The following is a 19,499-nucleotide window of genomic DNA, read 5'->3' as shown; positions in this document are numbered from 1 at the left end:
AGTCGAAGCACAAATGAGACATTTAAAACAAGCGGCAGTTACAGGTACCGTTCATTTTGGGAAGTGTGCGCTTTCCCGCGAAATCGGCACTATTGAAATTCTTTGTTGCAAAGGAAACCGCTAAGCCGACAACAATTCCCAGAAACATGCATTAGTTTGTATTTGTGTTATTATTATTTACGATAAAGCTCATTAAAAATGAAATATCGGTGATTTTCAAGGTGACCCGGATTTTATGATCGCGAGTGTACCTATTCAATTATATTTTTTTTTGGGTTTAAGCTGATTTTGACGAATAAATTAAATAAATACTAAAATTGTAGTTTCGCATTTAATTAATAAAGATTTAAGAACCAGTTCAAGTGTTCAAGTATTCAAGTGTTCAAAACGTGGTCCATATACTTCCTGACACTAATACATCCTATTGCTAAAGTCTTGTCGTACTCGTAACATCTCCAGATACACTTCACCGGTTAAGTTAGCATTGAGAGAAACAGTCCCAGCTATGTGGTTTCCTGCTGCCCAAGCATTTACTTTTTCTGGAAATTGAGAATGGTTTTCACGAAAGACGTGAGAATTTGTGTCACTGCAATACCTCATATTGTGTGTGTTAACATTTCCATTGAGGAAAAAAGTACTTTCATCACTAAAACAAACTTTTTTATGTAATCTGGCTGTTGGTTACTTTGATTGGACATATTTTCATAGAATTGTAGTCGCAGTCATCATCTAAAAGTTGGTGCACAATTTTTAATTTGAATTTGTATGTATGTAATTTCACTCATCTAATCAGAAGAAGTAGGGTTCTAATTATTGATCGACCATATCGTATGGCATCTTGAACACTACATGTTTCTTCAAACTTTCGAAGAAGCTCCCTCAGATAAAATCTCGATATACGGCGATCGGGGTACCTCTCACTAAAAAGATGTTGCGCTACATGGAAATTGTTTCTACATTTACCAATTATTAAGACAGCTGCTACTTTGTCTGCTACGATACGTACCATTCTGCCTGTGTAAACATTTAAACGTCTCGTTAAACAATAATTAAACTAAATATTCAAAGTATAAACACTTTTGCAAAAACAAAGTAAAAACAACTAGAGAATTAAAAAACGTCAACTTTTTTGAAAAATAACCAGACGTGCACATTAGAATCTTTATTAATTAAATGCGAAACTATAATTTTAGTATTTATTTAATTTATTCATAAAAATCAGACTAAACCCAAACAAAATTAGTGTGATTGAATGGGTACCTTAATACCTATCCAACGAGATATCACTTGCCATACGGTCATATTTAAAATTATCGGTCACTTTGTAATACCGTCATCTATCATCATTACCTCTTATGGCTAGTTGAGAAGTCTACATCCCTTTATTTCCTCCCTCCAGATTTCACTATTATAAGTATAACCGTTTAAAGGATACGAGGGGGAGGATCCCCCTCGTATCCTTTAAGTTTTAAAAAAGTAGTTAGAGGTATTATTGACTGTGCAATCTCAAAATAAAACTTAAGTATATATATACTCAGTGACATTAGTGTTACACCCAGAAGGAATAATTTCTTGAACTTAATTTTTTGGCAACATGGTAGATTTACATCAAGAATGAAACGATAACGCTGTCAAGAATTTTTATTAACAAGTAATCAAAAAAAAATTAATAATGTGTTTGGCGACCCCGTAGCTGAATACACTCCTGTATACGTCTAGGCATTGACAAAATGAGATGATCGATGTCTGCTTGTGGCACCTCGTTCCAAGCAACCTGAACTTCATCTATTAACTGTGCCAAAGTCTGTGAAGGATGGTGCAAAGTGGACAGTCTCCTTCCCATCATATCCCATACATGTTCGATAGGATTTAAATCCGGAGCACGGGGTGGCCACGGCAAAACATTAACGCCAGCTTCTTGGAGAAAGTCCATAGTTTGACGAGCAATAGGGGGACGCGCATTGTCTTGCTGAAAAAGGACGTCTCGACGGCCGTCGAGATAAGCAGCAAAGTGGTTTGTAAGATGTCATCAACATAACGCGCAGCTGTCATATTGCCTCGAATAAACACAAGTGGTGATCGGCTACCATAGGCAATAGCCCCCCAAACCATTACTCCAACTGTCCTGTGTACATGTCTCTCAACAGCAAACCTGCGACGATATCTCGTCGCTCTCCACGGCGGCGTCTTACCATCCTACGACCATCATGCGTTCCTAAACAGAATCTTGCTTCATCGCTGAATGCTACCTTGCGCCATTCTGCCACCCAATGCTGCCGTTCTCTGCAGCAATTCAAACGTTGATGACAGTGATCCGCAGTCAAAGGAAGCACTAGTCGTGGGCGGAATGAAACCAGTCCAAAGGCTCGAATGCGACGATATAGTGTACGCATACTAACAGGTCTACCTACTACTCTAAACCATTGGTCAGCAATTTGACGCGTAGTAGTAAAACGATCTCGCAGAGCAAGTAATCTTCTTCACAAAAAAATTTAAAGGTAAAACTTTATTTTTACAAAAAGTAGAAAAGATACAACATCGATATTGTTATCATAGCATGTTTTAAATATTGTCATTCTGTTGCCAAAAAATTAAGTTCAAGAATTTATTCCTTCTAGGTGTAAAACTGCTAATGTCATTGAGTATATATATATATATATATATATATATATATATATATATATATATAATAAACCTAAAACTAAGATTAATATTATTACAAGAAATAATATTAAACTCAACAGGCCTCCGGGATGAACCGCGTAGATTATTACTGCGCGCTGAGCTTTCGACATCCTCTCTGATATCTTCTTCAAGGCTTCCGAAGTCTCAGTCTCCCGAGCCCTCAGACACTACTACACTGATTACTAATCAATGCACTACTACTACTGGGAACAGCGGACGGTTCATTTATACCGTCGATGGTGACGTGGTTTGGGTGGAGGTTATGTGACCTATATGAAGATGGTGGTGACCTAGACCTGAAATTGAATCGGAATTGCGAATAGAAATGGAATGTTCATATCATATTCCTATGTTCAAATCCCATTTTGGATTCTACGATTTGTTTGGCTTGTATAAGATCGGAGGCAGTCTGCACAAGGAATTTCATAAACTCCCTGTGTTCATTTGGAACGTTGTCTTTGATTGATCGGACAAGAGATGAAAGTTTTTGTTAGGGGGTAAATATTGTGTTTATTCCTCTTGATTTCAGAATTTTGTCAATTTTGTCAGTGACACGTTTTATGTAAGGAAGTAAAGCTTTCGTATGATGAGGGCCTGAATCTTTGGGTTGAGATTGAGTGGGAGATTGATGTCTGTGGATGCTTCTATTGATGTGATTTTCGCGGTAACCGTTTTGGGTGAGTGCTTCTTTTAAACTAGAGGGCGTATTAATCTATAGACAATGGTAGTAATGACTGAATTAATTTGTGGAGGTGGATGAAGAGAGTTGGCATGCAAGTAAGATTGGTATGGGTGGGTTTTCGATAAATAGAGTGATGAAAACCTTGAGATTGATTTTTCTTTATGATACCGTCGAGAAACGGTAGGGATGAATCAGTTTCCAACTCCATCGTGAACTATATACTAGGATGTATACCATTCGCATGGGTTTGAAAAGACTCCAAAGCATCCCTGCCATGGGGCCAAATGACTCGGATAGTGCTCGGATCTCGGAAGTCTTCCATAAAGATATTGGCAATTACTGGAGATAGTGGGAAGCCCATTGGGACACCATTTATTTGTCTGTAGAATTGATTTTGGAAGATGAAATAAGTGTTGTAGTTACAATGCTTAATGAGAGGTAAGTGATCTTGTTGGATACTGCATTTAGTTTTTAGAATGTTTAGAGTTTCGCCTAGAGAAATGTTTATTTAAAGAGTGAAACGATATCGAAACTTTACTCAAATGTCTGATGGTGAGATAGGGTATTGTTTAAGAAGTTCGATAAAATGAAAATAATTTTTGACGAAGGATGAATCATTTTCGGCGAGAGGTTGTAGAGTTTTGGCAAATGGTTGTATATGTTAGTTGTATACAGTGACAACTGAATTTTGGGTAGACCATATATTCGAGGCATTCTGGAAGAGTTTTCACTAGGAATTAGAGATTGTTTTATATCAACAGGAAGAAAGGTTTTACTGATGATGGCTTTTGTTGTTTTCTCTAGATATGTTGTTGGATTATTAGGAATTGTTCTATAGTCTGGAGTATTAGTGATATATGAAAGTTTAATAATGAAATAAGAAGTGTTTAGAATGACGGTGGTATTTCCTTTATCGGCGCGAAGAATGACTAGATTTGGATTTGACTCAAGTTCAACTCTAGCGATGTCTTGTCTAGTTATTTCAACATCTCCAGGTAGAAGTGCTGAATATATAAACCCTACTCTATAAAATATTAATGCAGATACTCTTTTAGAGATTCAAAATTAACAAAATTTAGAGATCCACACCAAATTTAATGATGAAATTTAGATAAAGACCCTAGATTCGAGAGATCCTAAATCTCTTTAACTCCCTCTTACACCTCTTAAAATTCGGGCAAATATCAAAATATTCAGTGTTTTATTTATAAAAGTTACTTTTATTTTTATAGCCATAATAACTATTTTAAATTATTGGTTTGATGACATCCCATAATGCAACAGTTCGGAACTACACAAATGGTAACGACAATTCATAACGCCGTCAATGCTTAACGGCGAGGCTTCATAACATCGACAGTTCGTAACTGCCTATACCTATTCGTAACACCTACATTTAGTTTTTTAGCAAATTTAGCATTACTGGATATACACACCAATGCATTTTGCATACTTTCGTACACTAAAAGTACAACGGTACTTTTTAAATATATTTCATACATATTTTTGCATATATTTTTGTTAATATGACAATTTATTTTTTATCCTGAATAATCACTTTAAAGTAGTAAAACTAAGTCTGAAAAATAATGCAACAAATAAAACCCACTTTATTACTAACGACTTTATTATAATAATCGATACAATATATATTACTAACAACGAGAAAGTATAACCAGATATACAATTTTAAAAGTATGCTGATTCATTTAATGTAAAAATTAAAACATGTGCGCTATATTTCTCGGTTATATGCAAATTTAAGTAATATTAAAAGGGACAAACAAATTGTTTTTCCTTTTACAGGTAGATTATATTTATTTAAGACACAATTTTCAAAAGATATTTCTCCACGAAATATTAAATGTGTTAAAAATGTTTATACTGATGCTGGTTCGTTAAATTGATAAATTGCAACTGTAATAAAAGTTGGTTCCCTCGTTAACAAAAATAAACAGAATAATTGAATTTTTACTTTACAAATTATACCGTTACGAATAGTCATAGTTACGAACTGTCGATGTTATGAAGTGTTGCCGTTATTAATTGAAGTGGTTACGAATTGTCCGTTACCATTTGTGTGGTCACGAATTGTCGCATTACGAGATGTCTTGTCACGTAAATTATTTCATAAAGTGTTACTTTGGATTGACTTCCTTGTACAGAAATACTATACCCTTTTCTGCAGTGGGAAATCTGTTTATGTTATTTGGTTGGTTGCCTGTTACATGTTTTACCTTGCCTCCACTTTGTCGCACCCTTCTCTATCCATTGCTTTGGATGTTTTTTTCAACTGTAAATAGAAATGCACTGAAAACTTGATTCCATTAGCTGAAGTTTTCATATATTCTGTGTCAAGTTAGAATAGAGAATTCGACAAACGTTTGTTTGACAAAGGTAAACCTTGCAGGAGGTATCCAACCAAATGATTCAAAGCTATGGGCAATCTTATGTACCGAGCAGCCCTGAATGTGGCAGTATCCAGGAAGAGTTGCAAATGGTGCAACAGATTGGGACCATTACACAAAATTCCTTACAACCTCATACAAGCGGTGAGCCTAATTACTTGTTAATATTTTCGATTTAATATTCTGGAGTTACATTATAAATTGTGACATTACATGATTTAAAACTTATTTCAAGTTCGATTAAGGCAATAAAGTTATAAAAATAAAAAATACAAAGTTACGCTTTTGCATATGACAAGGAGTGATTTTATACCACTATATAAGGCAGTTTAACATCTTCTTTTTTATAATATTTTTTTGGTAATTTTAAATTTTTCTTAGAATAAAATCTGGCAAATCAGGTATCCCGTTTTGAACTTTTATTTTAGGTTGTAAGCCGGTGTAATTTTTTTATATTCTATAGTACGAGAAGTGGCTATTATATAACGGTACTATACTCCTACCAGAAGTTAAATATGGGAAGGCAAGTTAAATATGAGGAATTCTACAAAAATTCGCACCTTAACTGGAGCCAAATATGGTGATATTGCAATTTGCTGCCCGTACCCCGCAGTAACAATTTTTTTCTGTAGGTTGATACCAAAAAACATGTTTTCAGGTGCGAGCCTCAAAAAAAAAGGCAAATTTAAGTTTTTTTCCAACAAAAAACTGAATTGTTCTCTAAAGCTATTTCATTCTTCTAGCGATCTGCCTCGAAAAACGAGTGAAAGAGACTTCTATACTTGGAGCACACGTACATATCAGGTACCAATCGCTTCGTCTTGGTCTCCAGAAGGAACTCTGGCCCTTTGAAGAGCCAAGAAACACCTGCTCAAAGCGTGGCAAGCGGTTATTTAGTCACTAAAATCGACGTTTTTTTCATTTTTTCGCGATTTTACCCGAAAATAGATTAAAAGATACCTCTATAGTTGGAGCACACATACATATTAGGTACCAATCGCTTCGTCTTGGTCCCCAGAATGAACTCTGACCCTTTTAAGAACCAAAAAAAGCTCAAAGCGTGGCAAACGGTTATTCAGTCCCTAAAATCGAGGTTTTTTTCATTTTTTCGTGATTTTATCCGAAAATAGATTAAAAGATACCTCTATAGTTGGAGCACACATACATATTACTTTGAAGAACCAAGAAACACCTGCTCAAAGCTAACCTTATTTAGATAGTAGTGAGAGCAATGAGTAGTGTTATTAATGCAGAGTGAGCAGGACAAATAGCGGGTGAATAGCTCCTTTTTCTTATTTTTAGACCACATAACCTGGTGGATTTTCATCGTTTGAGGAACTTGCGGAATGTTATCACCCAATTTTTTTGTCATATCGTCAATTTGTTCTGAGCCGACTATAAATGCTCTCACGGGGCAAGAATTTTTTTCAATTAAATTAAAAATATCCTGGGCAAATAAAATATTGTTGCCATTCGCAACGTGATTCATTCTGGGGATCAAGACGAAGTGATTGGTACCTAATATGTATGTGTGCTCCAACTATAGAGGTATCTTTTAATCTATTTTCGGGTAAAATCGCGAAAAAATGAAAAAAACGTCGATTTTAGTGACTAAATAACCGCTTGCCACGCTTTGAGCAGGTGTTTCTTGGCTCTTCAAAGGGCCAGAGTTCCTTCTGGAGACCAAGACGAAGCGATTGGTACCTGATATGTACGTGTGCTCCAAGTATAGAAGTCTCCTTCACTCATTTTTCGAGGCAGATCGCTAGAAGAATGAAATAGCTTTAGCGAACAAATCAGTTTTTTGTTGGAAAAAACTTAAATTTGCCTTTTTTTTTTGAGGCTCGCACCTGAAAACATGTTTTTTGGTATCAACCTTCAGAAAAAAATTGTTACTGTGGGGTACGGGCAGCAAATTGCAATATCACCATATTTGGCTCCAGTTAAGATGCGAATTTTTGTAGAATTCCTCATATAAAGTTAAGGTACTATTACCGTCTAGAATGCTAAAAAATGACACATTTCAACAATTGTTTTTGTATTTTATCTATTATATATAGCAATTAAACTTTTGTATATTATTATACAATTTTTGAAGATTTCAAACAATTTTTTTTCCATTGTTCCTGTATTTTAAAGATAGCGCCAAAAATTGTTCGTCCTAAAATTACTTCTCTATGGCGGACAGTTAATCTCTAGAACATCAAATCTGAAATATAAAATTCGAGAAGGGTTTTAAAAAAGAAGTGCCTTTACGTGATAGCTTACCAGAAAGATTGAAAATTTTTTAAAAAACAAGATGGCGGATATTTGAAAAAATTGTTCAAAAATTGACCTTTTTTCGGCTTTTTGCAGTAACTATATTACTATTTTTTTTGGTCAAATTGTGGTAAAATATTACAGAGAAAACTAAAACAAACAAAATGCAGTAAGGTTTATTAAAATCGACCTCAGAGATTAAAGTTTTGAGAAAAACTACGTTTTTAAAACTGGCGAATAGTTAATCTCCCGATCTAGTCGGTCGATTTTAAAATCGACCGACTAGACAAAAAATAAAATTTTTGTGACTGAAAATAGTCGAAAAAAGGTCAATTTTTTAACAATTTTTTGAAATGTCCGTCATTTTGTTTTTTTAAGGATAATTTTTCTGGTAAATTATCACGTATGGGCACTTCTTTTTTTAAAACCCTTGCCGAATTTTATATTTCAGATTTGCCGTTCCAGGGATTTACTGTCCGCCATTAAACAGTCATTTTTGGACGACAAATTTTGGCGCCATCTTTAAAATACACGAGCAGTGGAAAAGACAGAAAAAAATTTTTGTAGTCTTCAAAAGTTGTATAATAAAGATGTTTAATTGCCATATATATTATAAGAACCAAAAAAAATTGTTGAAAATGTGCCATTTGTTAGCTTTCTAGACTTTAATAGTACGTTAAGAATGGGAAAATAACTTACTGGTACCAATATACAAGAAAGGAGAAGAAGCCATGCGGGGAAATTATATATATGTTCCGAAAGATTTCTGCGGTTAGTACAATTAAAACTAGAGCTAAGATTAATACTATTATAAAAATTAATATTAAACTCTCCAGTCCTTCGGATTGAACTGCTTTGATTTTCATTACGCCGAGCTTTCGACATCCTCTCTGATGTCTTCTTCAGGGCTTTCGGGGTCTCAGTCTCCCGAACCCCCAGACACTACTACACTGATCAATAATGAAGTAGTGAAGTGATTATAGATAAAATACCCAGTATCTTTGTTATTGAGATCGCCTAAGAGTCTCCGTTTTTCAGTTAACGTATGTTACTTTCCAACGAAACTCCTGTACATTGTGTGTTTAAACGAAAATTTGACACCCCAGAATCTCAGAAACCAAGAGTTTCTTCTTCTTCTTCCTCTTTATAAGCAACTCTGCTTGTTCATTGGTGGATTAATACCTCTTTGGAAGGTTGTCACTCCATCTTTTGCGCAGTCGTCTGATACTTCTTCTGCCGATTGGTGACTTATCTCTTGCTATTTTGACGACACGGGTCTCCTCCATTCTGTTTATGTGGTTATTCTATTCTTTTTTTTTTCTATTTTGTGTCCATTCATTTATACACTGTACGTGATTCTGCTTTTTTCGGTTATTCTTTTTTGGAATAGGTATCTTGTAGAGTCATCCTGTAAGCTTTCTATGCAAAATGTATGCCCTCAAATGCAATCCCCTACTGCCCCGCATCAAACCCCCGTTTTTTTTTTAAATAGCGAGTGTGGTCGAGTTGCACATCATTTGAAAGGTATTTTTTTTTCTCTACACGACACTCTATTTTTATTTAATTTTCGGAATAACTTTAAAGATAATTTTGCAATTATCTAATTTATTGGTTCAACACAGTAACAACAATAAACATAAAATTTCATCAAATTAATAAATTAAGTGTTCAAAATGACCTCCTGTGAGCTCCATACAAGAATACAGTATATTTTAATAAAACCTCTTCGTACATTTGCAAATACCTCCGGTGTCAATAATCGGCATTATGTCACAATTCTTTGTCGCAACTCTGCAAGATCTACAGGCGAAGTGGCGTATATTTTTGATTTTAGGTATCCCCACAAAAAAAAAATCCAAAGGCCAAAAATCCGGTGATCTGGCCCGCCACTCTATTGGACCCCTTCTTCCAATCCAACGCCCTGGAAAACGTTGATTCAAAAATTGACTTACGCGTATATCATAATGTGGGGGTACCCCGTCCTGTTGGAAAGTCAGTTGATCCTCTAAAAGATTATTATCATATTCCAATGTATCAGTGATGAGCGGATCAATAACGTCTTCTAACAAATTTAAGATCATAATAGAGGAAATCGAACAAGCAATACGAAATGCAAAAAACGGAAAAACTGTAGGTCCAGACGAAATACCTGCGGAACTACTGAAATGTCTAGACGATGAGACTCTACCTGTACTTCTGGACCTATTTAATGAAGTATATAAAACTGGACCCACAGGAATGGTTGGTGTCCACCTTTGTAGCAATACCAAAAACAGTATATGCCAAAGATTGTTCAGACTATAGGACAATATCACTAATAAGCCATACTTCAAAGTATTTCTAAAGGTGATTCATGGAAGTTTATATAGAAAACTAGAATGATATGGATGATACTCAGTTTGGATTCCGCAAGGGACTGGGAACGAGAGAGGCATTGTTTGCTTTTAATGTCCTCTCTCAAAGATGCTTAGATATGAACCTAGATATTTATTCCTGTTTCATCGACTTCGAGAAGGCATTCGACAGGGTCCGACATGAAAAACTAATAGAAGTACTGAGAAACAAAGATATAGACAGACGAGACTTACGAATCATTATCAATCTGTATTGGAATCAAAAGGCCAATATAAAGATAGAAGAACAAAAGTCCGAAAATATAGATATAAAGAGAGGAGTAAGACAGGGCTGTGTTCTGTCACCATTACTGTTTAACGTGTACAGTGAAGCCATATTCCAGGAAGCGATAGCGGATCTGGGTGATGGAATCTCTGTAAACGGAAGAATAGTAAATAACATAAGATTCGCTGATGACACCGTTATAATGGCAGACACCCTGGAATCGCTGCAAGAATTGGTAAATAGAATTAACGATTATTGCATTAGATACGGACTAAAAATAAATAAGAGAAAAACTAAATTTATGATTGTCTCAAAAACGCAACATGGAAATGAAAGATTAATGATAGAGCAAACCCAAATAGAAAAATTAGAGACATACAAATATTTGGGAACCTGGGTTGATGACAAAAATGACCAAAGCAGAGAAATCAAAGTCCGAATTGAAACTGCAAGGCAAGCATTTGTGAAAATGAAGACAATGCTTACCAACAGAGACCTTCAGTTGCATCTCAGATTGAGGGCTCTAAGATGTTACATATTTTCTATCTTACTATACGGAATGGAAGCTTGGACATTAAAGAAACAACACATAAGAAAAATAGAAGCGTTCGAAATGTGGTGTTACAGAAGAATATTAAAAATTCAGTGGGTTCAAAGGATTACCAATGCTGAGGTACTACGACGTCTAAATAAGGAGTTAGAAATTATGAACAGCATAAAAAGAAGAAAACTAGAGTATTTGGGTCACATAACCAGAGGAGAAAAATATGAACTGCTGAGAATTATTATACAAGGAAGGATCCAAGGAAGAAGAAGCATAGGAAGAAGACGCATCTCCTGGCTGAGGAACCTTAGAGAATGGTTTAACTGTAGTTCACTACAACTTTTCAGAGCAGCAGCCCACAAAGTGACCATAGCCGTTATGATATCCAACCTCCGATAGGAAGAAAAGAACAAATTTAAATAAGTTGTTTCGTTGAGGGATTTCCTTCAAGAAATAATGACATGAATGAAAATTTAATTTCTGAGGTGTTTGTGTATGTGTCTCCATGAATAAATGAGGATTAGGTTTACTCCAATAACGACAATTATGTCTATTTACTTCACCATTTAACATAAAAGTACACTCGTCTTAAAAACAGGTATTGTACAATCGATGTTGGTTGTTATTTATGATTTCATTAAATTCTTCACAAAATTGAAGCCGACGATCAGGATCATCTTCGTTTAATTGATGAAGTAATCGTATTTTATAAGGGTGAAATTTATGGGATTTTATAATTCGATAAACACTAGATGCTGATACACCAGATGCACGAGATAGTTGTCTGATAGACTGTCGATTATCCATTTGTAAATGACCCAATACCGCCACTTCAACCGCTTCATTTCGCAGTCGACAGTCTACTTCGGGCTTTGTGTCGTTTACCTCACCTGTAGCTTCAAACTTATCAGTTAAATGTTTAACTTATTGGTGACTTACGTTTTTTTCTGGGTGGTTCGTATAAAGATCCTTGCCGTAGCCTTAGCACACTGATTATTTCCATAGTATAGCTAAACTAATTCTATTCTTTCTTCACTATAATATCCCATTTTTGTAAACCTTTACAATAATACCTCTTATTAATCAGTAGTTGATAAATCTCAAATCAAAGGTTACCTGGTAACACTAAAGAAGATAATTAGGATTGATTATCTTGAAAAAAAATTAATATGAAAAAGTGATACTTTTACAAAAAGAAAAAAAATATCTTCAACACAGTGGCGTGTTGATATCTATTTGCAGGTTGATTGAATTATTGTATTGGAGGTCACTTCTTCTTCTTATTCTTCTAATGGCGCTACAACCCTTTGTGAGTCTTGGCCTGCTTAACAATGTTTTTCCATTTTGCCCTGTCGGATACTTTCCTTCGTCACTGCCTGATGTTTATGGTTTTAAGATACCTCTCTACGCCGTCTATTCATCTTTTACGGGGCCTTCCTCTTGTTCTGTTCCTTTGGGGCTTCCATCTCTGGACTACTTTTACAGCTCGATTATCTGGCATTCTTTCTAGGTGACCAAGCCAGTTTAGTCTTTGTGACTTTACAAATCTAACAATATCTACGCTCTGCATTAGTTCATCCAGCTCGTGGTTCATTTTAATTCTCCACGAACCATCGCTGCATTGGGTTGGTCCAAATATCTTCCTTAGTATTTTGCGCTTAAATATTATCAGGTGATTTTCATCAGTGGTTGAGAGGGTCCACGTTTCACGTCCATATGTGACCACTGGTCTAATTACTGTTTTGTAGATTTTAAGCTTAGACTCACGATTCAGTAACTTACTTTTCATTAAGTATTTGTATGCATAAAAGCACTTATTACCGCTAAGAATCCGTGCTTCTATTTCTTGACTGATGTTGTTGTTGTTATTTATTATTGAGCCTAGGTAGGGAAAAGTGGAGGCATATTTGTAGGTATGCTTGTCTACCTTCAGATTCTCATGTTGATTCGATTTTGTGCACTCCATATATTTTGTTTTGCTTTCATTTATATATAGACCAAACGTAGCAGCTTCTCGTTTCAGTTCTATAACTTTTTCGCTTAATACCCTTTTGTTGCAGCTTATTATGGCAACATCATCCGCATATGCGCATATGCGCATGCATTGATTTTGTATTAATACAGTCGTTTATATCCAGTCTTCTAACAACAGCTTCTAAAGTTAGATTAAAAAGTGTTGTTGATAAGGCATCACTTTGTCTAACTCCATTTTCAATATCAAAGACCTGCGTCACATCTCCATCTATTCTCACCATAGCTTTGGAATCCTCCAGAGTCATTCGTATAAGTTTAACCAACTTATTGGGTATCCCTAACATAGATAGTTGCTTTAACATCTTTTGTCGATCTACTCCATCAAACGCCTGTTTGAAATCGATATACAAGTTGTAAATAGGTATGTTATATTCAACACATTTTTCATGTATACCTCTTAACATATGTATTTGGTATTGGAGGTCACTAAGAACATTTAATTAGTTAATTTGGTAAAATTTTGTTTTTACTGTTTGAATTACTGATATTCAACCAATAAATTAGTTAAATCCAAAATTATCTTCAAAGTTATTACGTAAATAAAAAAAAATAAAGTCTCGTGTAGAGAAAAAAAATTATCTTTCAAATGATGTGCCTCTCGACCACACTTGTTATTGAAAAAAAAAACTGGTTGATGCGGGGCAGTAGGGGGGTAGATTTAAGACGATGAATTTTGCATAAAAATTCGTCCACCCCCCCAATACAAATTGACGTGTTTTCTTAAACTTTAAAGAAACTCTTGGTTTCTGAGTTTCTGGGGGGGGGGGGTCAAATTTTCGTTGGAACACCCTGTATATATGTTCGTGTGACTCATGTGACGATCCTAAATGCTGATTTTCTCAGAAAACGATCCATCTTTTCATTGATATATCATTTCCATACTTGACGAGGCCTTAGAATATGAGATCCTGTTTCATTAAATCGTTTAATGATGCAACTTATACGGGAATAATTACTTACTATCAAACTGGCGGCATATTACGTCGGGTATCCTTCATGTTGATTAATTAAGAGCTTAATGACTCGTTAAATTCAGCCCTTTTTGAACGAATTTTAAACTGCGTGTATTACAGCTTGTGCTGTTTAAATTAAAATGATGCCTAACGCCTACTTATAATCTTGTAAAATAGTTATTACATTAAAAGTTATTATTTATTACGACCATCTTAAAGTACTGGATGATCCGTAATGTGATTGTTATATTTGGTTTTATTCTGTGGTTTTTACAATTTTTTGTATGGTACTTATATGTACGTTTTATCGTGGTTATCTACTGAAAAAATTGTATGTATATCCAAAGAACTACTTTAATTTCATAGCTTTTCTTTATATCCTAGTCGAAATCGAAGAGGGGTCTAAATAATAGCAAACACGTTGACTGTATTTATAGTTAATTAGGTTTAGATTGCTTACATTCCAATCCTTAATATTTTCTCAAGCTGTTTTTTATCACTTCTTGTATTGTATTAACAGTATCGGGAATTAACTATAAATTAAAACTTGTAAACAATTATTTTGGCGTCAGATTTCAAAATACAATTTAAAAAAAAACTAAATAAACTATTTTGGATTCCAATGTAGCAACACAATTGAATGTATTTAGTTTATTAAAGGCTGTATTTTGAAAATGACCTCCGATGTAGAGGCCGAAACGTGAAAATAAAATATTGGAGGCTTCCCACTATAAAATGACTAATATCCACTTACACTGCTTTTCCACGATTGGCAAAAAACTGCTGTAACTAAATTGTTAGGTGGTAATAGCTATAACTTTTGGATTAGGTATTCTTATTTCTATATCCTAATAATACCAAATACAAGCAGAGAAAATAAACATAAAATATGTAAAAAGAATGTAACTTGTTACTACCTTTTAGTTCAGTTATAAAATTAGTATAGAGAATTTGCTGTAGCCAAATCGATAAAGGGGCTTTCGTTCAACAAGATGAGACTGTTTTGGCCCAACATTTATTTCTCAAAAATCAACACCATATTTTTTAGAAAACAGGTTTTAGAACCATTGTACTCATCAGCAAGTTGCTTATTTGCCCTCCACAAAACTCGTTCTTGTTTTGTGGCTGGCTGATATATTTTGCGATTTGCCAAAGTGCTTTCTCAAAAGTTCGTTAACATCTTGAATATTGGCTGGTTTGTTTCAATGCAAATCCCATTAGTATTTCATCTGACAATGCGATTGATTTTATTTTTAACAAAATTTAGTTGTAAGATAATTCCCCCTAACCAATATACTTTGTTGTTGAAATTGGATGAGGATGAAACGTTTTGCTTCATTAAACCTGAAGTTTCACTGGTGCAGCTTTTGTAGTAAATATCCAGTAAACTTTTCGTATAGAATTACACTCTCACGTCAGTGCAAATTTTAAAAACATTAGAATTCTGTAAAATAACTGCCTAATATTCTGCCGATTGGCTGTTTCATATTTCTACTATATACTGGTAGTATACTCATATACAGTAATACCCCGAACTTACGCGATAGGTAGGACCGAGCGATAACCGCGAAGTCAAATTCGCACAAGTCGGGATATAATTTCGTATAATAATATGTATGTATATAAATTATTTTTAATTGGGACAGTAATTTAAAAAAAAAATAGCAATTTACACAAAAAACTGTATTCAAATTTTAGGATATATAAATATAAAATCGTAAATCGAAGTTATTTTGATGTAGAAGGTTTCATAAGAAAGCAGTTTGGCGACTCAAAATTTTTTTCTCCCGAAAAATGTCTTTATAGCAGGCTAATAATTTTTTTATTCTTTATTTTGTAGAAGAAATATGTTCTTTGTTGTAGTCTATATTTTCTAAAATTTGTAATCCATTTTCAATTAAGCTGAGGCCTTCAGTCAAGTTTCCAATCGTCATTGTCTTGCTTTTGCTCCTGCATTTCTATGAATTCATCAATTATCAGCTCCTGAAGGTGTGAATCCAACAGTTCTTGAACTTTATCCACTTTTATGTTTATTTGCATGGCAATATTAACAACTTCTTTAATCGTATTACTACTTTCATTAGGCTCTGGCGTCGTTTCCACCTTAGTTTCAGTGATAAAAAAACGCCACAGTTTTTTCCAGATGCCATTTAATTTTTTTTGTGAAATTTCATTCCGATTTTTAAATGATTTTCACTGCATCTAAAACATTAAATTGCTACCAAAAATCTTTAATAGAGAGCTCGTTATTTTTCCTCTAACTTCATGCAGGTGTGCAAATGATTGTCTGGTGTAATAAGCTTTGAATTTTTTAATGACTTCCTGATCCATCGGTTAAAGTAAGCTTCATAGTTATATTAAGTGGTACAAATTCAACTGTCACACGTGGGTCAAAACTAGTTAAAGTTGTAGGAGGCTGACCTGGTGCGTTGCCGATGATGAGGATCACTGAAAATGGAATTTGTTTATATTGACAATAACGTTCGACGTCAGTTATGAAATGATGACCAAACCAGTCTTCAAAAAGGTAATCTGTCAACCAAGCTTTACATCACAGGCAATCCAGATTTAGTTCATCTACATTGAATATGGTTTGGTTGGTGTAGCCACATTCACTTATAATTTTTAATTTCTCTGCACAACCATGCCAATAATAGCGACTTTTGAATCAGCTGAAAAAACCATAACTAGCTTTAAACTCTTTATCTTTAGTGATCTCCCCTCCTTTTTCCATGACTCAAAAATGAGCTTAGCTTGAAAGCACACTATGTTCTAATCAATAAGACAATTTTTCACATTTTCCTGATTATCACATCATAATTTTAACATTGTTTCCATCTCGGCGATAATAACGTGACGTTAAATAAGGATTTTTGGATTTAAAGATTGTGCACTTCTTACAGGTTTAAAAATTTTTTTTTGTCCATTATAACTGTTCTGACGGTCGATTCCGACAGATCAAACTTCTTTGCCAATTCACAAAATTTCATTTTTATATCAAAATCTTTAATTATGTTAATTTAAATCGACGTGATTTGAAAATCGCGTAACTCAGGCTTATCTTAAATCGGGGTAGCGTAAGTCGAGGTATTACTGAAATACACACTGGTTACTTACGCAGTAAGCACAGCCACCTAAAGCTTACAAGCCGTGAAATAAAAATGGCAACGCCGCATCAGCTGTTAGAAGTAGTCCGACTGTAAAGAGCCCAACAAAATAATAAATAAAAGAGGAACATCATAATATTCGCTAAAAAGTTAGAATTAAGTAAAAAAATCGTACAAAATAGTCTGATAAGGTACATATATATATCACATCTATTAAAACTGCAAAACATTGAATACAATGAGGTGTAATATTAATAGAATTTAAAAGTAATACTAGTGCATTCAGCTTACATTATTTACATAATTTATGTTAAAAAAAAAAGAAAATAATCTTTTAATATTTTTGTAAACAACTTGCAGTTTATTGAATTCTAGTATCCCTTGAGCGAATATTATATTTATTAAGAGTGGCTTAAAAAAATGTTATTGAAATTCCATGTATTTATTTTTTTAAAGTTGAAAGCTTGCGCTTTTTAGATAAATTTTTAGTTAGTTTCTTTGTCATAATTTCATTATTCTTGTTTTTTGTGAAGTTATTTAACAAAGTATTGGAAAAAATCACAGAAATTTTAAAATATAGTTCTCTAACAGCTGTTCCACAAACACAAATTTTAGAAAAATCAATATAAAAATTGTCACTTTCCAAACTCGTGAGGGCTAAAGAAGCCAATAAATATTTTTGATTTTTATGAGACAAAAACAGTGACATAGTTTCTGGATGTTTAATTATGTATTCAAAAATAGCACATGAGTGATAATAAATATAATGAACTTCATTTGTTGCAACAGATAAACCACCTCGTTGCAGATAATCAAAATATTCATCATTTACCTTATCACCTGTACATTGTACAATCAGATCTCTACAGGTAAGGCATTTAAGAGTTTTTTGTACAGTATGAACTGCATATCCACTAATATATATTTGACTTGATTCCTCACAATTGTATGTACGCAGATAATCACTATTAAAAATAGAAGTAAATTCTGAACATTCTATGAACTGATTAAGTGTTGCACAATTTAGATCATCAGGTGGCTGAAATTTTAATTGTGTTAAATCACTAGTAACAGACGATTTCAGAATATTCTGTATTCGGATTTTTTTTTCTGAATCAATTACTTGAGTAACTGAAATATTATAATTACAGCCAGATAGGTACCTATAACGACCAAACCTTTCTTCTAAAGTATCTGTTTGGAATTTGCCAGGTAGTATAAATTCTATATTTAAATGATTAAATGAATACTCTATTACTTTGATCAAAATTGATGTGCTGTTTTTAAGAGCAAGGTATGTATCATTTGTAAGTGAAGAGCCTTCAGGAATTTGATGCCAAGAATCTAGCCACATCACAAATTTTTTAAAAAAAACTACTTTGAAATCATTATCTGAAAAAATTGGGGTAGCCAAATCATTCCTTTTTACCTGTCCTTTAAATTTAGTTTTTACATTAATTATGTTCCACCAACTTCTAATAATTTCTAAAAATGAGGCTGTGTCTGTATAAATACTACATGACTGTAAAGCAGCTATTGTACTTTCATGAAAAATATTTTCTACCAAAGACACTTTTTGTCTTTCAAAATTATTTGGATAAATAGATTTATGATTTAGTTTATATGCTCTTTTGGTTAAAAAGTTTATCTCAATTTGGTACAATGTTTGTAAGTCCTTAAAAAATGCCTTTCGAAGAACTGAATGATTATTAAAATCTGGAAAAATAAAGGTTTTTTCTGGGTCTTTCTTATTAAGCCAATTATTCCTAATATTTTTAAAAATATGTACAAAATCATATAATAAATAAATATTCTCATTATTAAACTTAGGATTAGATATGGAAAAATTTGGAGATAACTGACCAAATATGTTTTGATTTAAACGATTGTTGTCGGTAATCACACACAATACTTTAAATCCACAGTCCTGAATATACTGAATTGATTCAAGAACTATGTCTTTGAGTTCATTACCAGCAATATTACATACAGGTACTAAACGCACCACTTCTTTAAAATGTGCAAATGCTGATGAAATCATTAACGTTAGAATAGTTTTCGCTAATTGTTTATCATTGTTGGCAGCAAAACCAGTAATTTGTTTTGAGTGATAGTGAACTCCAGGATTTACATATATTTCATCTACAAGTAAATTGACTACTTTTTCTCGATCATTCAGATTTGAAGCAAGATATGATAAATAATTAT

At 33.7% G+C, this 19,499-nt stretch overlaps 1 protein-coding gene across 2 annotated transcripts in view; it reads left to right on the top strand.

The window, feature by feature from the left end:
* LOC140452420 (uncharacterized) overlaps positions 1-19,499 on the top strand; it is a 164,057-nt gene that overhangs the window by 100,812 nt on the left and 43,746 nt on the right. The window contains exon 13 of one of the 2 annotated variants that reach the window (XM_072546671.1): positions 5,778-5,919. The exons of the other annotated variant lie outside the window; for it this stretch is intronic. Within the exon in view, the coding sequence (XP_072402772.1) occupies positions 5,778-5,919 (142 nt within the window). The remainder of the gene's footprint in view (positions 1-5,777; positions 5,920-19,499) is intronic. 2 annotated transcript variants of the gene reach the window in all.

This window comes from Diabrotica undecimpunctata, chromosome 10, assembly GCF_040954645.1.
Source record: "Diabrotica undecimpunctata isolate CICGRU chromosome 10, icDiaUnde3, whole genome shotgun sequence".
Lineage (NCBI taxonomy): Eukaryota > Metazoa > Arthropoda > Insecta > Coleoptera > Chrysomelidae > Diabrotica > Diabrotica undecimpunctata.
Note: the sequence above shows the minus strand (reverse complement) of the source record. Positions and strands in the feature narration are given on the sequence as shown.